Source organism: Schistocerca nitens, chromosome 4 (assembly GCF_023898315.1).
Source record: "Schistocerca nitens isolate TAMUIC-IGC-003100 chromosome 4, iqSchNite1.1, whole genome shotgun sequence".
Taxonomy (NCBI): domain Eukaryota; kingdom Metazoa; phylum Arthropoda; class Insecta; order Orthoptera; family Acrididae; genus Schistocerca; species Schistocerca nitens.
Window position 1 is genome coordinate 786,734,748 of NC_064617.1, and position 26,889 is coordinate 786,761,636.

Genomic DNA, 26,889 nt, shown 5'->3' on the forward strand with positions numbered 1-26,889 from the left:
ACAGCCTGCTGGGATACTTGGCTGCAAAGAGCAAAATCCAACAACACCTTACCCTGCTCTTGTGCAATGAGAATTAAAAAATATAATTATTTAACCAAAATAAATTTTTAATATAACATTTTCTTAAATTGGACTACGAAATACAAAATAATTTCTCCTAGATCCATACAGATTCCTAACCCAATACAGATAGTCCTGATAATTTGCGCTTGCGAATTTTTAATAAACAGCTATGACTTGTAAGATTTATAATGAAAAACATTGGGTGCATGCAATGCATAACTGATACATGAATAGTTCACCTCTTAACTATTATCTATTGCATGTGCCCCATGTTTTCCATTATAAATCTTACAAGTACTGCCATAGCAATTAAAAATTCAAGGGTACCAATTTCCAGGTCTCTCTCTCTCTCTCTCTCTCTCTCTCTCTCTCTCTCTCTCTCTCTCTCTCTCTGAGGCTACAAATCTGTATGATGGTAGGAGAAATTACTTTGTACTTTTTAGTCTGATTTAAGAATGTTTACCATAGAAAAACTGCCAAAAAAAGCTGTAAATTTTCTGAAGTTATTTTATTTAGATGACCAGTTTCTGATCTCATTAATGCCATCTTCAGGCCCCTTTGCACTCCATGTGTGGATAGTCAGATACATCGATACTTGCATAACTGAAGCCATCAACATCTGGTTCCTGTGAATTCGTTTTTGGAGTGGTCACTTCAGAGACTTGACAACAAGCCTGGGATGCTCTCCGATATTAACCACACAACATGCCAGTCCTGCAGAGCAGCTGAGAAGTCATGCATTACCCATCTTTTTCACTGCTGCCCGACCGAACACACTGACAAGTGTGTGAGTTAATATTGCACTGTCACCCAGTTCTGAACTACATTTAAAATTCCAAGTCTCTAGCTCATCGGCAAGTTAATTTAAAATCAATTACAAAAATATGTACTGAACAGACATACAGACAAAAAAGTGACCAAAGATGAGTTGCACTAAATGCACCAAGATCAAACATACCAAGCTTGTACCATTAAAAAACATGAAATAACTACAATTACTATATTTGACTGATTTGTGTTTTTCACAGTTATACTAAATGTTCCCTTATAATCACAAATAACTTGTGTTTGCTGTCACAATGCAGCCTACATTTTTCCACCTATGACACCTTGTATGAAGTCTACTGTATGTAGACCAAGTAGTAGCAAATTAAATGTTCTAAGATTTTTTTTTTCTTTTACACTAGCTAAGTAATTTATAAAAGAAAATGGTTTATTGGCTCATGGATCTCTGCCATTTTACTGACTACCTGTCAGGTAGCCCACTGTGTTGGTAGCAAGATCTGCTCGACAAAGAATGCTGTGAAGGGAACTGTCATGCATACGAAATAAGGTCCATCCCCTACCCCTTCATGTTTCACAGATACATTGAACTAAGATTTCATGCTCTGTACCTTGTATCAAGAATGATACACACCCAACATGTTTTGCATAATACTTATACTGTATACAACAACATACAGTACTTTGTAGGATAGGAGGGGAAAACTTTACCAATTGCTAGAACTAAAAAATAGAAGCAGTTCAAATTCTTCAGACTTCCGGCAATTGGGAACTAGGGAGGCAAGGGCCGAAGAGAAAAGGCACTTCTCATGACAATTAGATACCTGAAACAAAATGTAGCACCTGGAAGGAAAAAAAGCTAACTAAAATATGGAAAGCCACATTATACGACTAGTTATTATTGACTTCTTATTCATATTTAAATGTCAATATACTATCAGCGGATTTGCAGTTCTTATTCTAAAATAAAAAATACCCTAATGCAATAATAATAATAATAATAATAATAATAATATATTATTATTATTATTTTAAGAAACACAAAAATAAGGAAAAGAAACTAAATGACACAGATTAAGCTGAATCTGAAAAGTGGATATTTTTGTTTTCATAGCTTTGTTAACACTGAACTAGTTCATTTTTTAGTATATCTGTTCTCTCTATTTTTCACATTTATGGATCATTTGATTACTTGAAAGTAACCTTATACAAACATCACCTCTTTATGCCTTTTTCTGCAGCATCCTCATAGCTCCTAACATCATCGTAGTCAGCATTAAGTGGTCCAACAGGGGAATATACAAGGCGAGCTGCTGGCAGTTCCACCTCTAGAACAGAAACTTTTGTTTCTGCAGCAGCATCAATCTGCCCCAAACAGACAAATGAATTATTAGACATAAAAATATCATCCCAGGTGCACTCACAGTAAAAATTCCATGTCAGACAGAGCACAATACACTAATTCATAAGATTAAAAATACAAAACTGATCTGTTTATCAAGTAGTGAAGTGTGTGCTTTCATAATATCTCTTAATTGCAAAATTCATAATATTTTACCTTGGCAAGCCTTTGCAAGGATGTTCTTAAACTGTCTGGGTGTTTTTCACTTCCACATTTTGCACCTGACACATAAACAATACCGTCATAGTTCAGCACAGTTAGTGATTCTTCTGCTTTCACAGTGTATGGTAAACTGGAAAAAAATGAACATAAATGAGAACTGCATAGAACAACAATTCTCTTTAGCACTGATAGCAATAAAATGAGTGATCTCACATTCTTAACAGGTGCAGAAATAAATAATATTTTTACCTGAAGCATGATTCAATGGTGGTACAAGCAGAACCTTTTTCATAAAATATTTATATGTCATGAGAGCTACCATAAAATATTTCCTGTGGGCCACATAATTAAGCCAAGATGTCTGGTCTACAAAACAAATTTTCAGTTTCATGCTCAACAGCAGTCATTGAAGCATCCAAGATTTTATGCATATGTATGTGTGTTGCTTCTTTTTATAAACTGGAGATTATAAAAAACCATGGGAATCTAGATTACTATCTTGGGTACAGCCAGTCAACCCAGAACTCCACCTTTTTGGCACAAATTGCTTCATCTCGTGTGGCACCTCTCTCTGTGGTTCTATACAAACATGTTTAAATGAGAGAAAACAAATCTCTATACGCAGGGTCCACTATGCATCAATCTAGTGTTATACTAAAAGCTTCCTCTCCATAATGTAATTAGGTTATTATAAATGAAGTTATGTAGTATTTTCTCTTAATGCTCAGGATGCTTTGTGTTAACATTTCATTATTACTGTGAACAAACTTTGGTGTCCTCTGTCAGTATAATATACATATCTATCAATATTCAAGTCTCACAAAAAATTATATTCAAATTAATTCTGTTTAACTGCATTAATACTTAAATACTGACCAACCAGAACATGATGACCACCAACCTACTATTGATATAAACTCATCCCGGTGATAGTAGTGTCACCTGGCAAGGAATGACTGCTAGTCAGACACAAGTGTGGTACATGTAGTATCAGTGAGCTGTTCGTCTGTAGAATGGGGAAGGCACACAATCTATCTGAGTTTGGCCAAAAGCAGATTATGGAGGCCTGGAAAGAGCATTTCAGAAACTGCGTGACTTGTCAAGTGTTCAAGGAGTGCTGTGGTGAGTGTCTTCAATACATGATGAAACCATGTCCAGATGTTGTTGGGTAGGGCAGTCACCCCTCATTACAGCTGTCTGAGATCATAGACTGGGCAGACTGATAAAACAGGACAGGCTGTGAACTGTGGAGGACCTAATATCAAACTTTAATGCTGGGCAGCTGGGCAGAGTACAAGTTTGTGCACTGAACACTCTTAATGGTTTCAGTGTCAGTAGGTTTTCATGTGCTCATGCTTCATACCTTTTAGCAGTGCTGTACAATGTGCTCAAGTTTTATTTTCTGAGGTACATTTTAAATCAAAGTTTCATGTTTTACCTTCATCATTAATTAATTTGTGCATTTTGTACTTTTATGCAGTGTCATGTAATCTGTTCACTTTTTTTTCAATTTTCCAATAGTATTTTATTTTCAAAAGTTCCTTGCATTTGTTTAGTTAGTCTGCGTGTTGCACTCAAAATGTAGAGATAACTTTTGTTATTCCCCTTCCAATCATGTACCGAGTGAGGTGGCTTCTCCAGTCTTAACTTACTAGACTCACATTCAAGAGGACTGGGGTGTGTTCCCCATTCGGCCATCCTGACTTGGGTTTCCCATGGTTTTCCTTGTTGAAAAGGTGATTCCTGGTATGGTTTCTTTGATTAGATCAGGCCGATTTTCTGCCCTGTCATCACTTTATCCTATCCTGTTTTGTAAATGTTTCTGACATGCCTGATACTACTGTACCAAATGGTCTATGGATGAATAAATAATGGTCTATGGATGAATAAATAAGTAAATAAATAAATAAACCTCATGAGACCTTTGTACAGGTTTTTTGGTCTAAAAGTAAAATTCGTGATTTTCACTATTTTTTGTGAAGAAAAAGTATTTGTAATCAGAAAGGACATTAGTGAATATATATGTTGTGAAGCAGTTATCAAAACTCTCAGTTTTTTGAAGAGGTCTTTGCAGAAAGTTCGTGAATTAACATAAAATATAACATGCTTCTGTTTTCTGAAAATATTACCCTTGTTATCTCGAATTTCCCAAAAAAGATGATTCCATACCTCATTAGTGAATGGAAATAAACAGAATAAACTAGTTTCTTTATTTTTGAAGCCTGTAACAATCATGGTTAGACCCTACAGCAAACATAGATGAACCAAGACGCGTCATTAATTCTAGACAGTGGGTTTTCCCAATTGAGGTTGTGATTTATCTGCAGTAAAAAAAGTTGACACTGTTCGCTTCTTGTGTTTCACCGACTGTGAGAACCTTAATTTTAAAGTTTGTGGAATTCTTTGGGCAGTACTGTACTATATGTACTGAGTTTTGACAAAATTCAATGATAACCCATTTGCAATTAACCATCTGAGGATGAGGGTACTACTTTTTGTTCCTACCCTTTTAACAAAAAAGGCACCTTCTGAAACTGCAACTGAAAGGTCATATGTGTGTATATCAGAAACACAGTGCTCAAAATGGAACCTTGTGGAACACCATGTCTTACCGCTTATGTATGTTGGTTGGTTTGGGGAGTAAAGGCACTAAATTTCTGGGTTATCAGTCCCAGTCACTTATGTCAGCAAGGGGTCTCGCAGCAGTTTCGCACAAGTTGTACATCATCTACAGTGATCAGTGTGTTCTTTTAAGGTGGTGACTTAAAATTTGTACATTAAGCTTATATTCACTCTGCAGCTTTCTTTATTGGAAGAATTTGCCATCAAAAAAGCCTTATTAAAAATTATAATAACCAGGACTGGACAGATGTTGCTTTGTTTACTTTGAATACTTTAGGCTAAGCAATTAGCTGTGTGACTTGCTTTTCATTGGAAGTAAGTCTATTCAGTGGGGGCCAGCTATGTGTAAGGTAAACAAACCTAATGCTCAACTCAAATATGAAGAGCATTTCATTGGAATGGAGATGTCTAGACTTAAGTTTTCGGACTTGCAGTACCACCTATATCTTGGACTGGGCTGAATACAGTTCTCTGGCATAGTCCTAAAAATTTTGCTGGCAGTTGCAATCCCAAGTGCAACAACATCTGTGACAAACAGATGCAAAACAAAATCTTGGTATTCACATTTTAAATCCAAATACACAACATTTTCATTTTATTTTGTTTAACTGGACAAAACATGTGAGAATTTTGGCAAAGAAGCTATCCTCAACATGTTACACCCTGCAAATCCTTGCACCTGTGTGCAGCATTTCATGCCTCAAAGTAGCCCACTTTGAAAATATGCATTCAATCCTCAGTTATGTGATAATGATTTGGGGAGTAAGTGCTGGGAACATACATACATCTCCAGAATGAGATTTTCACTCTGCAGCGGAGTGTGCGCTGATATGAAACTTCCTGGCAGATTAAAACTGTGTGCCCGACCGAGACTCGAACTCGGGACCTTTGCCTTTCGCGGGCAAGTGCTCTACCAACTGAGCTACCGAAGCACGACTCACGCCCGGTACTCACAGCTTTACTTCTGCCAGTATCTCGTCTCCTACCTTCCAAACTTTACAGAAGCTCTCCTGCGAACCTTGCAGGACTAGCACTCCTGAAAGAAAGGATATAGCGGAGACATGGCTTAGCCACAGCCTGGGGGATGTTTCCAGAATGAGATTTTCACTCTGCAGCGGAGTGTGCGCTGATATGAAACTTCCTGGCAGATTAAAACTGTGTGCCCGACCGAGACTGAGTCTCGGTCGGGCACACAGTTTTAATCTGCCAGGAAGTTTCATACATACATCTGTATGAATATCAAGAGTCTCAAGCAAAGAAGGGAAAGCAGAAACGTGGAAAGAGTATATAGAGTGTCTATACAAGGGTGATGTACTTGAGGACAATGTTATGGAAATGGAAGAGGACATAGATCAAGATGAACTAGGAGATATGATACTGCATGATGAATCTGACAGAGTACTGAAAGACCTAAGTCAAAACACGGTCCCAGGAGTAGACAACATTCCATTTGAACTACTGAAAGTGTTGGGAGAGCCAGCCATGACAAAACTCTTCCATCTGGTGAACAACATGTATGAGACAGGCAAAATACCCTCAGACTTAGAGAAATATAATAATACCAATCCCAAAGAAAGCAGGTGCTGACAGGTGTGAAAATTACCTGACTATCAATTTAATAAGTCACGGTTGCAAAATACTATCACGAATTCTTTGCAGACGAATGGAAAAACTGGTAGAACCTGACCTTGGGGAAGATCAGTTTGGATTCCATAGAAATGTTGGAATACACAAGGCAATACCCTACGACTTATCTTAGAAGAAAGATTAAGGAAAGGCAAACCTACGTTTCTAGCATTTGTAGACTTAGAGAAAGCTTTTGACAAGGTTGACTGGAATACTCTCTTTCAAATTCTGAAGGAGGCAGGGGTTAAAATACAGGGATCGGAAGGCTATTTATAATTTGTACAGAAACCAGATGGCAGTTATATGAGTCGAGGGGCAGGAAAGAGAAGCAGTGGTTGAGAAAGGAGTGAGTCAGGGTTGTAGCCTATCACCAATGTTATTTAATCTGTATATTGAGCAAGCAGAAAAGCAAACAAAAGAAAAATTTGGAACAGGAATTAAAATCCATGGATAAGTAATAAAAACTTTGAGGTTTGCGGACGACACTGTAATTCTGTCATAGACAGCAAAGGACATGGAAGAGTAACTGAATGGAATGGACAGTGTCTTGAAAGAAGGATACAAGATGAACAACAACAAAAGCAAAATGAAGATAAAGGAACATACTCAAGTTAAATCAGATGATATTGAGGGAATTAAATTAGGAAATGAGACAAAATGAGTTTTGCTATTTGGGAAGCAAAAAATTGATGACTGTCGAAGTAGGGAGGATATAAAATGTAGACTGGCTATGGCAAGGAAAGCGTTTCTGAAGAAGATAAATTTTTTAACATTGAGTACAGATTCTTTTCTGAAAGTATTTGTATGGAGTGTAGCCATGTATGGAAGTGAAACTTTGGGCAATAACTAGTCTAGATGAGAAGAGAATAGACATAACTAATGAGGTACTGAATAGAATTGCAGAGAAGAGGAATTTGTAGCACAACTTGACTAGAAGAAGGGATCGGTCGGTAGGAGATGTTCTGATTTAGTATTGGAGGGAAGCGTGGAGGGTAAAAATCACATAGGGAGACCAAGAGATGAATACACTAAGCAGATTCAGAAGAATATAGGTTGCAATAGTTATTCGGAGATGAAGAGGCTTTCACAGGATAGAGTAGCATGGATAGCTACATAAAACCAGTCTCCTGACTGAAGCCCACAACAACAGAGTAGAACAGAAAGGTAATGCCATAGGCCCTCTGATGTTCCTGATTTACATAAATGATCTAGGTGATAATCTGAGCAGCCCCCTTAGATTGTTTGCAGATGACATTGTAATTTACCGTCTAGTTAAATCATAAGACAATCAATTCCGATTACAAAATGATCTAGAGAGAATATCTGTATGGTGGAAAATGTAGCAAATGGCACTAAACGCAGAAAAGTGTGAAGTCATCCACATGGGTACTAAAAGAAATCCGATAAATTTTGGGTATACGATAAATCGCACAAATCCTTAGGGCTGTCAATTCGACTAAATACCTAGGAATTACAATTACGAGCAACTTAAATTGGAAAGACCACATAGACAATATTGTGGGAAAGGCGAAACAAAGACTGTGCTTTGTTGGCAGAACACTTAGAAGATGTGACAAACCCACTAAAGAGACAGCCTACATAACTCTTTTCTGTCCTCTGCTGGAATACTGTTGCACGGTGTGGGATCCTTACCAGGTAGGATTGACGGAGGACATCAAAAAAGTGCAAAGAAGGGCAGCTCGTTTCGTGTTATCGCACAATAAGGGTGAGAGTGTCACTGATATGATATGTCACTGAAACAGAGGCGGTTTTCTTTGCGGTGAGATCTATTTACGAAATTTCAATCACCAACTTTCTCTTACAAATACGAAAATATTTTGTTGACACCCACCTATGTAGGGAGAAATGATCATCATAATAAAATAAGAGAAATCAGAGCTTGAATGGAAAGATTTACGTGTTCCTTTTCCCCACGTGCCATTTGAGGGTGGAATGGTAGAGAAGTAGTATGAAAATGGTTTGATGAACCCTCTGTCAGGCACTTAAGTGTGAATTGCAGAGTAACCATGTAGATGTAGAACAAAAACAACTATGGAATAAAATTGTACAACAGACTGCCACAAGAAATAAAAGATGCAAATGATCCCCACACCTTTAGCAAAGCTTGAAAAAATACTTACTAAATAAGAGCTACTAGACTGTAAATGAATATTTAAAATAATTATAGATGGTAACTCAATCTTCATAAACATTGCACTATGTAACAATTTTGTGATATAATTAAAAAAGTAGAACTAAGTAAAATACTGTAAGAGGAATGTTTATATTAATAAGAAATATTGTACAAACATTTGACGACATCCATACAATGTATATTGCTCTATGGATGAATAAATAAATCAATCAAAAAATTATGGACCCATTTACTTCCAAGAGTGCCAGGAGTGTAGAGCCTACACTATTCCAATATAATCAAACTATAAATAAATAGTATATAAAATGTAGGCAGACAATTGCAAGAGAAGCTTTTCTGAAAAATGTAAATTTGTTGACATCAAATATAGACTTAAGTGTCGGGATGTCTTTTCTGGAGGTATTTGGAGTGTAGCCGTGTATGGAAATGAAAAACGGACAACAAACAGTTTAGACAAGAAGAGAATATAAGCTTTTAGGATTATGGGTGGATGAGCATCTAAGATGGGAAAAACATGTAGAAATGCTTAACAAAAAATTAAGCAAGTTACATATTAAGAGTGCTTAAAGATTGCTGCAATACCGAAACAGTGTTAAGTGCTTATTATGCGTACATGCATAGTCTACTGAAGTATGGAATAGTGTTCTGGGGAAATACCTCTTTTGCAAAGCAGTCTTTTAAGCTAGGAAAGAAAGCTTTAAGATTAATAAGTGATGGTGCTTACAGAGCACCACATAAAGGTATCTTTACGGAATTAAAAATCATGACTTTACCTTCTATATTTATATTTGAAAGCATATGCTTCATTAAAAACCATCAAGTTTCAGTTTTGAATAGTGAGATCCACCATTATCAAACAAGGAACAGGGACGACATTCATAACATAAAAAAAATACCTTAACAGTAACACATTAAAAAAAGAACTAAAAAGTCTACTAATAAACAACAGCTACTACAGCATTAACGAATACCTGGAATTTTGCTCAAATCTGTAGGTCTACTTCATAACTCTTTAAGCAAAAAATTCATAGTTATCAACCATACCTAGATAAAACCAAACTTCTTTCGTCCATGTGTGTATTTTTGTAATTATGCACCTAGCTTTTCTGCTGTATGTTACTATGCCTAGTTAACTAAAGTACTGGTATTTAATAGTTTTAGTACAATCAACCAAGGGGTTTCACAAGCTTTTCTTCTATCAGTATGCACATAATGTTTAGTTAAAAAGATGTGTTGATACTAATGATAAGATTGTACATGTAATATTTTATACCGTACTGTTCTGTACTTTTACAAGTCCAGTATCATGAATGTGACAATACGGGCACTAAATAAATAACTAAATAGAAGACTACTTAAGATTAGATGGCTAGATCACGTAACTAATGAGGAGGTACTGAACAGAACTGGGGAAAAAAGAAATTTGTGACACAACTTGACTAAAAGAAGGGATCAGTTTATAGGACACATTCTGAAACATCAAGGGATCACCAATTTAGTAATGGAAGGAAGTTTGGGTGGTAAAAATTGTAGAGGGAGACCAATATGAGTGCAGTAAGCAGATTCTGAAGGATAGGGGTTGCAGCAGTTATTCAGAGATGAACAGGCTTGTCCAGGATAGAGTAGCATGGGGAGCTGCATCAAACCACTCTTTGGACTGAAGACTACAACAACAAATACCAGTAACATAGTGTGATGTTATACATATAGCAAGCATATCAGTTGTTCGTACTACACTTTACTCTGCTAAGAGTGCCTACATATTCTCTGCCTAAATTTTGAGGTTTAGCTACCAAATCATCATCTCTGTGTTCCATAGTGCTAACAATTTCAAACTATGCTGCGGTTTGTACCAGATTCTCAAATTTGACGTCCTTTCGTTTCTTCAAGAATGGGCCTGCAGTACATCACAAAAGTCCAACCTATAGTTCACCCCCTGCAACGCCTTCAGACTACACTGATCAAGTCACTTTAGTACCGATTAAAGCCCAGTTAAAGTACTTATTGAAGAGAAGATAGTAGTTGTGCATCAACATATCTTCATGTGATTTTAACTTCAATTCATCTCCAGTGATATCTGCTTTTACGAGAAACAGACACATTTGCCACACAACTAAAAAGATTTTCTACTTTATCTATTTTCTTGCTAATTAACTCATTAATGGCATGTTAATCTCACAGTTTATTAAACTTTATATAATCACAGAGTGACAGTAGTAAATTTGAGAACTGGTGTTTACAGTTTTGTTTGTGTGTTAAAACTAAGACTAGTCATTTGTGAAAAAACATCAATGGCGATAAGAATGAATGATAGATAGAACTGGGGAAATTTAACTAATTACTATATAAGCATTACTGTCCGTATAAATTGAATGTCTTTTAGTTGTAATATTGCCGCACAGAACATCAAGTGCGTCTATAATTCGCTATGTATTATAACATCTGGAGTTTCTCTAGTTTCGTGCAGTCCAGAAAATGTAAATTTTTCATATTAACTGATCTATATAAAATCAAAATCCAATGCTATGCATCACAGAGTCGCTGTCACAAAGGCTAATCACTGCACTTTTCCTTTCAAGTGATATTTTCCTTGGAATAAGGAAGGTGGGGAAATACATGCGAAAAAAGTGTGCAAGGTAACACGAAGTCATATTCCAACCGTAAGCCGCTCTATGTTAAATCTGTAACACTTACTTGACCGGCTGCATTTTTCTTTTGTGTCGACTGCTTTCGACGCTCTGTTAATGTGCTGTCACTCAAGTCACGAGCCTACTTCCACGTCAAAGTTATCTGTTGTGCGATAATGTAAATCGGTAAACAGAGCACATTGCTGACAGTAAACACCAGAGCGTCTATACTGGCTGTGGCTTGGAATTTCAACGATGTCTGGATAAATCACATGCAAATGAATGATATAGCGGGAACAGTAAACGGCCTAACAGAAAAGTCAAGAAACTGTACTTTATAATGTTATGGGAGGTGAAATCCTATACTTCAGTGGGTTAAATTTTTATGCGGCAGAAATCTGAAAACATGTTCCAGACCGATGACATTCACAGTGGTTGTAAATGAGTTTACGCGCACTATTCTAGCCACAAGCAAAATGTTCTGTGGCTTTCAGCTCGTTAGTTTGCTTCAGTACTATATGGTCTCAATACGTACCTTTTCGTATGACAGAACATTGTCGTGCATTTCGAAAAGTATCTAGAAGTTAACTTAACAAATTGAGCAGTTCCCGGTTTAGCGAAGAGAGTAGAGAAAATCAACTGTCGCGCACAGTACATTGCTGTAAATCGTGTAATGTTATAAAAAGCTCCGCTTCTTTCTCCCTACATAAGATAAAATTCACCAATAGGATACTAGCGGTCTATTTTAACATTACAGATTCCCTCATAATCCAATTCAGACATGCAGGTATATATTTTTGGTTTTTAGGCCTATCTTCCGCTGTCGCGATCCTCAATTACTTACAATGGTACTGTCAGTTACAAGTTCGCTGAAGCTTCCACATTTTATTGGAATTGTTTTAGAATGTCACCCGGTCGTATTAACCCAAACGTCGATGCTTTGACGCCTAGATTATTTCGTGGAGTGAGAAGTTTTAGTGACGAAAGATTAAAATTAGTCTGTGAAAGTTCGTTATTATCGTCAATATTCCTTCGCAAACTATCACAGTGGTGCACTTCGTAGTGTGTAACCATAAACGTAACAGACAATATTAATAATAATAAAAAAAAGCCATCGCAAACACTCATTGGTACATCTACGCCCATACTTTGCAACCAATTGTAAAATGCATGTCAAGTGATCATTGTGCCAGTTACTAGGGCTTCTCATTGCATTCATATGGAGCACGGAAGAATGACTGCTCAAATCCGTGTGTGTGTGTGTGTGTGTGTGTTCCTTCGATCGCTACGGGTGCGATACGTGGGAGGTTGTAGAATATTCCTAGCAACCATTTAGAGTTGTTTCTTGCAATTTTGTAAATCGGCTTTCTCAGGTAGTTTACGCCTGTCTTCAAGAGTCTACCATTTTAGTTCTTTCAGCATATCCGTGACATTCTCCCAAGAGTCACAAACCTGTGAAAATTCGTGCTGCCCTACTACGTATAAGTTTAATATTTCCTGTTACTCCGAAGGTCCCCCCCCCCCCCCCCCCTTGTTTTCCAGCTGTCAGTGTAAGGGAAAGAAATAATAGTCGTGTGTTTTTCTTTCAAGAAAATAATTTAAAAGTCAATTTTACTCAGATTAAGATTTTAACAGGGTCGGAACTGAAACATTTTTATAGCTAGTTCCACAAACCTCACAAAATATGAAAAATACTCTGTACTTCCAGGTTTAGTCCCCCCCACCCTCCCCCACACACAAACTAGTCCTATTTGAGACAGTTTCTATATTCTTGAACAATATCCTAGCATGAGTTAAATGAGTGCTTCGTAAGCAATCTCCATTGTAGATTGATTTTGCTAGAATCCCACAAATAAACCAAAGTATGCCACTACCTTTACCTGCAAGTGAGGCCATATGATCATTCCATTTCACACCCCTGTCAAGTGTTACACTCAGTTAACTGTAAGAGCTGACAAATTCCAAATTGATATTAAAGTCATAGGATACTACAGTTTTTCATTCTGTGAAGTACACAATTTTACATTCCTGAACATTTAGAGCAAGATACCAGTCTTTGTACCACTTTTAAATCTAATCAGTATATGACTGTATAGTTGTGCAATTCTTTTTCAGTAACTACTGCTTGTAACAAGGCAGAATTTATCTATTCCACAGAGATACAAAGAACTTAGAAAGTTGGATTTATGTAGTCACCTATCTGTGAAGAAAATGTAATGTTAGTTTTTCACCACAGGTCTCGCCATTGTTTCAGTGCAGAGCCCTTTAGTTAATTTCTCCTTCCCATTAAATCATTGTGCCAACAGCCTTGCCACAGTGGTAACACCTGTTCCCGTCAGATCACCAAAGTTAAGCACTGTCAGGCTGGGCTAGCACTTGGATGGGTGACCATCCAGTCTGTCGAGTGCTGTTGGCAAGTGGGATGCACTCAGCCCTTGTGACACAAACTGAGGAGCTACTTGATTGAGAAGCAGCAGCTCCAGTCTCGTAAACTGACATACGGCTGGGAGAGCAGTGTGCTGACCACATGCCCCTCCATATCCAAATCCAGTGATGCCTGTGGGCTGAGGATGACATGGCGGCCGGTCAGTACCATTGGACCTTCCAAGGTCTGTTTGGACGGAGAGGGAGAGAGAATGAAATGTGAAACACAAGCTTTTTACATTGTGAAATAATGTGTGTGCAATCATTGGTGTTGAGAAATGAATGAACAGTTAACACTAGCTGTTTTACATTATGAAATGATTTCTTTGCTGGAATGTTTAAACAAGCCAGTATATATTATTATTATAGGACCAAAAGCATCAATACAAAGAACATACAGAATACGTGAAACAAGTAACTTAAAATAAACATGTCCAGCTATAAGTGCATAGAAGATTACACCATGATGACCAAAATTGGGCTACTTCAAAGCACATGCAGTTGCTTGACATGGATTTTCTTCTGTACAGGGGGCAGAACAGAGCAGTAGCAGAGCAAGTAGTCTGTGATTTGTGCTTCTCTCAGTAGCAGCAATGACTGGAAATCCCTAAGAGATTGAGTGTGTCCCATGTAGTTCATTTTGCTGGTGGCCTGAAAGATTTTCAAATGGTCGAGACGAATAGGGATTGTTTAGGACCTGTGTTTTCCATATTGCCATTCTTGCTTTGGATGGAGTTGTTGGCAAGATGTTTGCTAGTTTGCATCAAGCTTTTTATTTTATTTATCTCGATCTCTTGATGGTTGTTATGTAATCATTCAGTGAATGTCGAGGCTTGGTGACAAGGTTTGTTCTTCGTACACTGGCAGCAAATTCACAATACTGTCCAGGGAGGGTGCAGGGTATACCTGCCAGAAATTTTGTGCAGTTATTCACCTGATTGTTGCCTTGAGCAATTAATCAAAGAACCCACTTGTGAGAGTAACATCTTAAATATGGTTACAAACAGATCCAAATTTTTGGACCCACCACAGAAAAGAGAATCAGTAATGATTAGGCCATTATAGCAGTATTGACTACATTTAAGTAAGAATGGAAAGAAAGGTAGGATGATATTTCTGCTTAGTACATGCAACAAGAAACAGTTTTAAGATTACCTAAGTAGTCAACATGAATATTTTATCTCCAGCACTGAGAATGTTGAACATCAATGGACAAAGTTCAAGAATGTTGAACAACAGGCTTTATCAGGCATGTGCCAAGCACAGTTGTGAGGGATGGGAAAGATCTGCAGTGGTTTGATAACTGTGTTGGAAAGCTGCTCCAATGACAAAGAAAGCTCCACTGCAGATTCAAATGCAGCCAAAGCCTCATGGACAAACAAAGTCAAAATTACCATTAGGAGAATGATGCCCGAAGCATTCAACAGATTTGAAAGTAAAATTCTATTTACTGGCCTGACATAAAATCCTAAGAATTTTTGTTTTTATATTAAATAAGTTAGTGGAACATAGCAATCTGTTCAGAAACATGGTAACCATAATGGCACTGAAAAGTGAACACAAAGAGAAGGTGGCAAAAGCTCTAAAATTCAACTAAGATTTCTCCATTAAATAGTCACATGAATGCCAAAATGATAGTCACTAAACTAAAATGACTTAATACAGGAAAGGCAAGATAACAACATGATTCTATGTAGAAGAACTTGCAGTTCTTTCAGCAGTCGGCTACCATAGGCCGCTTGAGGAATGAAGTGTTTGAAGTAATTCAAAAAATGAGCAAGTCAGTCCTATTTTCAAGAAGGGTCGTAACACAGACACACACAACTATAGGCCTTTATCATTGATGTCCATCTGTTGGAGAATTTTGGAACAAGTTTTGTGCTTTCTTACTGGAAATCAAAGGTAAGGTAGTAGTTACCAATGCCCAGATTGATGCCATGTTCCTTATCTCCTGGAAGGAATTCATTACAGTTCTGCACTGTTGCTTCATTAGCAAAATACAAGTTTACAGAATACTTTTTCAAGTGGAACACAGTATTTCACTCACATTAGGGAGAAATCTTCAGATGTGAAAACAATTTCATCAATAATTGATTGTTTTCGTTGTTATATTAAATATATGGGAATACTGAGCAATTTAAAGTGGAACCAAGCACATAAAATTAATTGTAGGAAGGCAGAAGTTAAGCCTCTTTACAAGAGGGGGATAAAGAGATACCATCAAACTATCAACCAATTTCACTTTTGCCAGCTTTCTCAAAAATACTGAAAAGGTTGTGCCCAAGCGTCTCCTTAAGCATCTGACTGCAAATAATATATTGCCCAAGTCACAGTTTGGATTTCTTAAAGGCTCTGATATAGAGAAAGCTATTTACATTTACGGTGAGAATTTACTTAATTCATTAGATAATAAATTAGAGGCTACAGGCTTTGTCTGTGACCTGTCAAAAGCCTTTGACTGTGTGAACCACAGCATTCTCTTAAGTACATTAGAATATCACGAGTGTCACTGGCAAATGGTTTGAGTCTTATCTACCTAACAGGAAACAAAGGGTGTCGTTGCAAAATACCTGTGCAGTCTTCATCTGACTGAGAATTAATTACAAGTGGTGTTCCTCAAGGTTCCATCTTGGGTCCATTGCTTTTTCTTGTGCGCATTAATGACCTGTCATCTATTACACTGCCAGATGCTAAGTTTGTTTTTTTTGCAGGTGATACAAACATTGCAATAAGTAGCAAGTCAAGTAAAGATTTAGAAATAGCTGCTAATCAAATTTTCACTGACATTAATAAGTGGTTTAAAGCTAATACACTGTCATTAAACTTTGAGAAGACCCACTGTATGCAGTTCACAACCTGTAAGAGATTTCCTTCCAGCATGAGTATAACATATCAAGACATGCAGATCGAAGAGGTTGACAGTGTTACATTTCTGGGATTACAACTCGATAATAAGTTCAGTTGGGAAGGGCATACCACAGAATTACTTAAGCACCTAAACAAGTCTGTATTTGCCATGAGAATGATGTCAGATGTAGGAGATATAAATATAAAAAAAACTTGCATACTTTCATTATATTATGTCATATGGGATCATATTCTAGGGAAACTCATCAAACAGAGCAAAAATTTTAGGGTGCAAACACGTGTGATAAGAATCATTTGTGGTGTACATTCAAGAACATCTTGTACAAACTTGTACGAGGAACTTTGTATTCTAACCACTGCTTCTCACAAGGGAACCTCCCCATCGCAACCCCCTCAGATTTAGTTATAAGTTTGCACAGTGGATAGGCCTTGAAAAACTGAACACAGATCAATCGAGAAAACATGAAGAAGTTGTATGGAACTACGAAAAAAACTAGTAAAATATACAAACTGAGTAGTCCATGCGTAAGATATGCAACATTAATGAGATTGTGAGCCCAGGAGCGCCGTGGTCCCGTGGTTAGCGTGAGTAGCTGCAGAACGAGAGGTTCTTGGTTCAAGTCTTCCCTGGACTGAAAATTTTACTTTCTTTATTTTCGCAAAGTTATGATCTGTCCGTTCGTTCATTAACGTCTCTGTTCACTGCAATAAGTTTAGTGTCTGTGTTTTGTGACCGCACCGCAAAACTGTGCGATTAGTAGACGAAAGGACGTGCCTGTCCAACGGGAACCGAAAACATTTGATCGCAAGGCCATAGGTCAACCGATTCCTCCACAGGAAAACACGTCTGATATATTCTATACGACACTGGTGACGGCATGTGCGTCACATAACAGGAATATGTTGTTTACCCACCTAACTTGTACACTTAGCGAATGGGTAAAAAGGTTCTTCTACCTTGCCCGATTTAGGCTTTCTTGTGGATGTGGTAATCACTCCCAACAAAGTGATGAAAACATAAGAGTTTGTCACATAAACTGAAAATAAAAAATTAAACTTTTCACTTGAGGGAAGACTTGAACTAAGGACCTCTCGTTCCGTAGCTGCTCTCGCTAACCACAGGACCACGGCCCTTGTTGACTCCCATTGTCCTTGATGTTGCCTATCTTCGCATGGACTACTCAGTTTGTATATTTTACTAATTTTTTTCATAGTTCCACACAACTTCTTCCTGTTTTCTCGATTGATCTGTGTTCAGTTTTTCAAGGCCTATCCACTGTGCCAACTTATAACTAAATCTGAGGGGGATGTGATGGGGAGGTTCCCTTGTCAGTATATTTATTCCTTAATGAAATTTGTTGCAAGTAATACATCTCTTTCCAACCAATAACTCAATACATAGTATCAATACTAGGAATAAGAACAATCTACATAAAGATCTAAAATCACTTACCTTGGTCCAAAAAGGGGTCCAATATTCAGGAACACACATTTTCAATAAATTACCAGGAACCATTAAAAACTTGGTTTCAGATAAAGCATGGTTTAAACAGAGTTTGAAAGACTTTTTGACAGGCAACTCCTACTCCATAGATGAATATTTTAACAGAACTGTTAAGCCAGCTTAAGTAAAAATATCTGTTAGATTTCAGTTTTGACAACACTTAGTCACAACAGTCAAGATTAGGTATTTTGCGCATGATAAATTTATTAATAGTGCATAACAGTATTTCATTTTGACAGTTTGTTAATTCTGTAAATATTAGCTGTTCCAGTTTACTGCGATGTATTAACCTATTTCGACCATCTCCTGACAAATGATCAGGGTAATAAGTATTATATTCAAATGTTTTATGTTTTTATGTTACACTGTCTGACATGTTCCACACCCATGAGAATCATCTCATTTTTTGGGTCTATGGAACAAAAATTGAATCCAACCTAATCTAATCTAAGACAAATTCATTGGAAGACTCTTCAGAAAGTGTAGCCCATCCTCAAAAGAAATAGCTTACAAACAAATACTTGTTTATTAAGACTGATAGATGAAAGAGAGCGTAAAAATAGTAGGGGAAGATAGATATTATTACATATCCAACAAAATTAAAAATGTTGGATGCAAGTGCTACTCTGAGCCAAAGCAGTTTGCAGAAGAGTGGAAGTCATGAGCAGGTAGTGTCATATGAGTTAGAAGATTGTGGGGTGGGGAACGAAACTGGGAAGATATAGAGAAGAATAACTCACTTCATTACAAATTAATCTAGCAGGTGCTGAAGTGTCACGGAGTGACAGGTGTTACAACAGACACATCATGTATCAGAATGTGATTTACTGTTATATGTCCATACAAGAGTGGACCAATACATCACTTCCTCCTATGTATCTTTAGCAAAACAATCATGAAGGCATGATTAGAGAGATCCAGAACAAGTGTTCTTCCTGCACACCAATTGAAACTGGATCAGGAAAGAGGGAAATGACAGTAGTACACAAAGTACCCTCTGCAATAAATCAGAAGGTGATTTGCAAAGTATAGATATATATATCTAGATTTCGTAAGTGATACCATGCCTCAGGAACCACGATCTCAGTTGTTATAATAAATGAAGAAACTGTGATGCAGGTTATCTTCATGTCTGCCAACTGGTGGTCATTAATAAAAGAAATTGTGATCCAGATGCTGTTAGTTGTTTAGCAGATCTAGATGATGGCAAGTGGTGTAGGCTGCAGACAAATAGGACTGAGCCTGTACCTCTCTCTCATTCAGTGCCTTTTGAACCTCTCTGGAATTGGCAAACCAGTGCCAGACAGGGCATTCATATTCTGCCAAGAGTAACATCTTGGTTAGCCATTGTTCTTCAACTGTGCACCCAAAATCCCCTTGTAATACTGATTATCTTCCTTAGGATGTTATATATGGCTTCCACTTTCAGCCTAGTCTTAAAACAATCCTACTTGGAAGTCGTGTGATTAAGTGTGACACCTAGATAATTTGTTTATGGAGTAGCATCCAATTATTCTCCTTGGCAAAAGACACCAAGTTTATGATTCAGTCTGTGATTAAGATGGAAATCACACAGTTGAGTATTAATGATTACACTGAGTAGCCACAGACCGATTGTCTGAACTAAGAAAAGTTATAGTGTGCTCTGGAAGTGGCTTGTCATTAGTTTCGATGTTAAAAAGAGCAGGGGGCCAATACACTTCCTTGAGGTAGCACTTCTCTGACACTACCATTGGCTGCACTGCTCCTGAAAGACTACATGCAACCTTGCATTTCTGAGAAATTCTTTAGTGCCTTGGTAAATCCATAGTCCTTGATAAACCTGTAGGTATCAGTATACAGTGGCTGACAGTATCTTAGGCAGCTGTCAGATCGATGAAAGATACATCAGTGATATTGTGTGTTTTTAAGTCATCCTCTGTATATTGGGTCACATTAAGAATCTGATATGGACAATTCTTTTCTGATATGAATCATGCTTGTTGATGAATTAATGCTGGTTTCAATAAAGGCTGTAATTAACTCAGTAACATCCTTTCTAAGTTTTAAGTAAGTGACACAATAGCAAATTTTGGTCAGTAGCTTGCAGCACGTGTCAGTACCATGTTTGAAAACTGTTTTCCTCTAAAAGTTCCTCAAATTAAACAGAAGTCTATAATAAAACCATGGATTACACAAGGAATAAAGATTTCCTGTAAGACAAAAAGGAAAATGTATCTGTCGACCAAGAATAGCTCCAATGCTGGTGATTTAGCTAAATACAAGGAATACTGTAAAACATTAAAAAAAGTAATTCAGACGTCTAAACAAATGCACTACGAGAAGAAGATAGCAATGTCAGGGAACAAAATAAAAACAATTTGGGATATAGTGAAAGAGCAGACTGTTAGAACCAGAAAGGAACAGGAGCAAATAGCACTAAGGGTAGATGACACATTAGTAACTGATGGGCATAGTGTGGCAAATCTATTTAACAAGTACTTTATATCCGTTACTGATAGAATGGGACTTTCAGGATCAGTAAATAATGCCCTTGAATATCTGAAACTAGCTTTCACAAATAGCTTCAAGTTCATGAATATATCACTCACTTCACCAAAAGAAATAACTTCCATAATAAAATCTTTAAAAACAAAGCATTCTAGTGGGTACGATGAAATATCAACAAAGTTAATTAAGGCATGTTCTTGTGAGTTTAGTACAATTTTAAGTTACTTGTGTAACCAGTCAATTATAACTGGGACATTTCCTGACTGGCTAAAATATGCAGATGTTAAGCCTCTATTCAAGAAAGGGGATAAAGAGATACCATCAAACTACAGACTGATTTCACTTTTGCCAGCATTCTCAAAAATTTTAGAAAAACTAATGTACAGGCAGCTGCTCAACCATCTGACCACAAATAACATATTATCAAGAACACAGTTTGGATTTCTGAAGGGTTCTGATATCGAGAAGGCTATTTACACCTACAGTGAAAATGTACTTAATTCATTAAATAACAAATTACAAGCAGCAGGTATTTTCTGTGATTTGTCAAAGGCATTTGATTGTGTGAACCACAACATCCTTTTAAGTAAATTAGAATTCTATGGTGTCACGGGCAGTGCTGCAAAATGGTTCATGTCATACCTCACTGCAGAATTCACGAACATATTCCAAGTTTGAAGATAATAAACTTCTTTGAGGCAGTAAAGTTTCTCACCATGAAACATCACAGATTTAGAAAACATCGCCTGTGAGAAACTCAACTTGCCCTATTCTCACACAGTATCCTGTGAACCATGGATGAATAGTATCAGGCAAATTCCATGTTCCTCGAGTTCTGGAAAGCACTCAACATAGTGCCCCACTCCAGACTGTTAACAAAGCTCTGAGTGTATGGAATATGTTTCCAGGTATGTTAGTGGCTGGAAACTTCTTAAGTTGCAGATCCTAGTTCTCTGTCCTGTACAGTGAGTTTTCATCAGGGACAAGGGGTGCCCCAGGGAAGTGTGACAGGACAGTCGTTCTCAATATACACAAATAATCTGATTGGTAGGATGAGCAACACTCTGTGACTGTTTGCTGATGACAAAGAAGTGTTGCAGGGAAGTGTCATCGTTGTATGACTATCGAAGGAGACGGAACGACTCTGGGAGAATTTCTATTCTGTATGATGAATGGCGGCTTGGTCTGAATGCAGAAAAATGAGGAAAATGGTAGTTAATGGAGATAATGGGGAAAAACAATCCTGTAATGTTCGAATACAGTATTAGTGATGCACTGCTTGACAGTCACATTGACTAAATATTCAGGTGTAACTTTGCAATGCAATATGAAATAGAACAATCGTGTAAGGACAATTGAAGGGAAAAGCGGTCACCTTCATTTTATTGGGTCAATTTTAGGGCAGTGTAGCTCATCTACCAAGCAGATTTCATGCAGAACATTAGTGAAAAGGAAGGACAATTAGGGTTTAATGTCCTGTCAACATTGAGCTCATTAGAGATGGGGCATGAGTCCTTTCCAAGTGGTGATCCTGGTATTTGCCGGAGAAATTGAAAGGAATCATGGGAAACCTAAAACTGGATAGCAGGTTGCGGATTTGAATCATCATCCTAGTGTGCTAACCACTGTGCAGTCTCATTTCGGAGAACACTAGTGCAGCCCATTCTCGAGTACTGTTTGAGTGTTTGGGATACCCACTTGGTCAGATTAGAGGAAGATGCCAAAGCAATTGAGAAGTGTGTTGCTAGATTTGTTACTGGTAGGTTCGATTCATAAAATATATTACAGAAATGCTTCGTGAACTCAAAAGGGAATCCCTGTAAAATGATATTCTTTTTGTGAAACACTATTGACAAAATTTACCAGCCTGGCACCTGCAGTTGACTGCAGAACAGATTTTTACCAACACCAATGCACTTTTCAAATTGGGATCTTGAAATCAAGGTAAGAGAAGAAATGGTTTGTACCGAGGCATACAGGCAATAATTTTGTCCTCGCTCAACTTGGTAGTGGAGCAGGAATGGGAATAACTATTTGCAGTACAACATACTCATCATCCACTGTGTGGTGGCTTGCAGAATATGCGTAGAGATGTAGGTATAAAGGAACTGAGTTTAAGTCAGATCATTACCCTGTTTGAGCACATATACTTCTATTTGAAAGCCCAGTGAATAAGATAGCAGAATAAATAAGAGTATTAACATAATAAAAATGAAGGATACCGATTTTAGAAAGAATTTCCTGGTTACTCTCAATGACAGAATTTCAATTATAAACAGAGACTATGGTGCCAACATACATAACACTTGAAAATTGCTTTAAAAGATAATCATGAAACAGTAGTAAAACATGAGGGATTCCAAACTTCTGAGAAGAGAAAAGAACAGACAATCAATGACATCTTAGACTTGATGGAAAAAAGAAAACAATGTTCCACCACTGCCCACAGCACAAGACATCTGTATTACATATGCTGACCAAAAAGTTTCATGTGAAGGCAACAAAGTCAGAACTGTACGATGTGTACCAACTTCAGAGCTAATGGATACAGTACACAAACCATCAACAAATCAGGTCCACAAAGAACAAGAGAACACAGAATATGAGGTGGAACAACAAGTATGTGCACGGAGTCACCCCCATTATGGGAAAATTCTTAGCTGAGTTGGCATTAAAACACACAATTATAAGAGCACCAACCTGCTGCTATCCACCAAAGATGACTCTGATACACTATACATGCTGGGACTATATGAGGTCAGACAGAGGGGCAACATAATGGCACACAAGCATCACTTACAGCTAAGACAACACAGCAGATGAGTAGTGACAGACACGCCAAAATGAATGTGGCAACATTAATAGTTTGAGGAGGCTTGCCTGTTAGAAACGTACTTAAAAAGGAAGACATGAGATTCTAGAATGTCAAGTAGCTCTCCACTGTAAACCACAATGACAATTACAAGCTTGCATTTTCTTGGTGGTTGCCATTAAGCAGACTACACTTTTATGGCTACCCATCATGTGCACCCATGATAACCACTTCCGCAGAAGGCACACAACAAACTACCCGTGCTGACTGCTACTGCACAACCTGAGTGCAGCACAAATGACAAAATTAATTCCCTAATGATTGCAAACATGGATCAATAAAATCCCATCTTAAATTAATATCAACAAAAAAATTCAGTTCCATTTCTTTTCAATCCTGATAACGAATCATATGATGAATTTCATTCGCACAAATTTTAAGAAGTTATAGGTACAGGAGTGAAGACACTAGAGTTAAAACTGCACTGTGCCAAAAGTATTACAAACCAAGATAAAGGTTGTTTCCAATACCAACTGAAAAACTTGTTCATCATTTTACAGTACGTCATGATCTACAACTGAAAGTAATTTTATAGAAACCAAGGACAGTATTACAAGAGACAAAACTGTGAAGAGTGGATGGAACGGATGAAGTATCTGTTGATATTCTCAAAGACACAGAAAGTATGACATATTTTAAAGTACAAGCATATCTATAATGCTTGGGACATAATTGTAGAATAGCTTCACAACCTTACCATAGACATGTAACAGCAAATACAAGTGACTATAGACTAATTAGTCTAATAAGTCTTGCTCTCATCTTATTCCTAGACCTCTCAAAAGTTAGCTACAGATGGGAATTAAGGCAAACATGAAGGAAACAAAGTCGGGATTTAACTATGTATGGACTTGGAAGAAATAATGTCTTGTCTTCTGTGCTTGTCTCAATCATGCAAAAAAAACTGAACTGAAAAGGTGGCCCTAATCAAGGTTACATATTACATTAAGATTAGAAGTGGCACCATAATACAAAAAGTAGTTAAATGCAATGATGTATATTATTTTCAAAATTCTTAAATTTTCTCTTCGATTATAGATGGTCAATGTTCAACACCTGCTGTGTAGATGAAACTGTAATATTTGTTGACAACATAGAAGATCTTCAGTCTCTTCTTGCCAGAATTAAAAAGGCCAGTAAATATGTTGAAGTACTCCCAGAACATTTGTGAAACCAGTAAAACAATTAAGATTCGTGAATCTTCCTGTTTTCACAGCACATTATTTATCCATAGAATTACAGGAATTTAGCATTAATCAAATAGTCTTCTTTAGAAGAATTAAGAGTCTTGCAGTTAGACAAATTATGACCTCATAAATATAATCTGGCAGCCAGATACGATTGTGGAACTATAACATCCAAATATAGTGGCACACGCTGAGTCATTCTTTAGATGTTAGCAACTGCTATCCTTTTTATCCTAACATGATGGCTTTCTTGTGACAAAAATGCTTGATACAATATCTACACATATAAATTCACTTAAAATTGAATTGCCTTTAAAACCAGAATAAGAACTTGTATAGTATAATCTTTTGAAATTTTATTTCTGAACTACTGAAAATGAAGCACTACAGACCCAGTACATAAAACAATTAATGACAAAAGTCTATCCAAAATCACATATCTAATTTTGTGACCCAAAAGTGGGTTAGGACTTCCACACCAGCATTACAGCCTGTAATTTCATAATGTGACACTGTGTTCCCATTGGCTGTACATGACTTTTTTTCCTTGTGAGCTATAATTTCAGGATATTAATTCACTCACCTTGTTACTTCTTCACATATGCCAATCTTGAAATGCTTGGACTTTGTTTTCCAAATTCTTCAGTTGTCACTGTACATTAAGAGCACAGCAAAAAAACCAATCATGAAAATGAATATGACACTTCTCGAATTAAGATGACAGGTATTCGTACTCTCAAATGTAATGACTGTTCATAGCAACAGTTTTTTTATGGTGCACATCACAATAATATCAATGTGAAATATGGAACTGACAATGCCAGATACCACAGAACCAATATATATTTAACAGTTACTGAGATTCTTGTCATCTTTGATGACATCAGTATTGTCATGGTATGTTGTTTTCCATGGTGCACACCACATCTACAAGCCAGGACACTGTAGCATGGAATAACTGAAGGCCCAGCAGCCATAGCAAGTTGGAGTAAAAGCTGCAACTGCTGTGTCACATTGAAGAAGTGCAGCATCCATTCATGTACCAGTGTGCATGAGAGATCCTAGCTTTTACAATAGATAAATTACGAATAAAGTAAATGTCACTGACTGACTCAATATGCTGCGATTTTGTGTGTGCAAATAGATATTTTTCATAAGTGGTAAGTGTAACATTTAAGGGACTCTTGTTCTTCATATGTACATTAGCATCCTGTCCAGTTGTTCAACTAAAGATCTGGTTTTATGATTTAATAATTTAATTGGATAGATAAAAAATCTAATCACCAAATTAATACTAACAAAGAGATAGAGGGGCTGGCCAGTACTTACCTCAGCTCAGTACAGCCGATAGATACACAAAAAACAGAACACAAAATTTACGTTCCTAGCTTTTGGAACAAATGTTCCTTCATCAGAGAGGAGAGAGGGGAAAGAAAGGGAAGAAGGGAAAGTAGATTCAGTTACTCACAACCCACGTTATGAAGCAACAGGGAAAGGAAAACAGGGAGGGTAGCAAGGATGGAGGCATGGTTGTCAGAGGGAAGCCAAAGATATTCTACTGTTTTTGAGCTGATCTGGACATACTTGCTTGGTCTGGTCAACTTTTTCTGTATTTTTCTTATTTAGTGGTCTTCCTTTGGTATTGAACATTACCAACACAATTTCTTTCTTTCTCTTCCCTCCCTCCGTGTTTTATTCCTTCTTATGATTACTATTTTAACTTTAGTTATTTAATTTCCCTACCCACCAGTTACCCACTATGTACCCTAATCCTATACCACATTATTTACATTCATTCCGGAAACATGCATTCACCGTAGCCAAACTGCAATCCCACATACTTTTCCTCCGGTCCTGCTTAACCTTTGAAATCACCCCTAAAGGACTTACCTTAAAAGTTCCCATCTCTGGGTGCAATTCCTCCTTCCACCAGTCTCTCCTGGACTTCCAGAACCTTCAATCCTTAGCCCTTACCCAACTTGTCCTGAATCTCTACACTACTTCATGTAACCACCACTCCCAAAAGCTCCTATCTCTCTTCAAAGTCCTCCACCTCTCAAACCGTTGCTTGGAGAACACACTCAGGAACATCATCCTAGAAGCC

At 37.3% G+C, this 26,889-nt stretch overlaps 1 protein-coding gene and 1 pseudogene across 2 annotated transcripts in view; one reads left to right on the forward strand and one right to left on the reverse strand.

The window, feature by feature from the left end:
* The window catches only part of LOC126253160 (putative aminopeptidase W07G4.4), a 91,554-nt gene extending 79,146 nt beyond the window's left edge, over window positions 1-12,408 (reverse strand). Inside the window, exons 1-3 of one of the 2 annotated variants that reach the window (XM_049954317.1) lie at window positions 11,976-12,408; window positions 2,405-2,540; window positions 2,066-2,211 (exon numbers count right to left, since the gene is read on the reverse strand). In XM_049954317.1, the coding sequence (XP_049810274.1) occupies window positions 2,066-2,211; window positions 2,405-2,540; window positions 11,976-12,097 (404 nt within the window). In that variant the 5' untranslated portion in view covers window positions 12,098-12,408. Of the gene's footprint in view, window positions 1-2,065; window positions 2,212-2,404; window positions 2,541-11,507; window positions 11,878-11,975 lie in introns of those variants that run through there. The other variant, XM_049954318.1, reaches the window with a different exon arrangement.
* Window positions 12,409-13,738: 1,330 nt separating this feature from the next.
* On the forward strand, window positions 13,739-13,856 carry LOC126253868 (5S ribosomal RNA; annotated as a pseudogene).
* The last annotated feature ends 13,033 nt before the right edge of the window (window positions 13,857-26,889 follow it).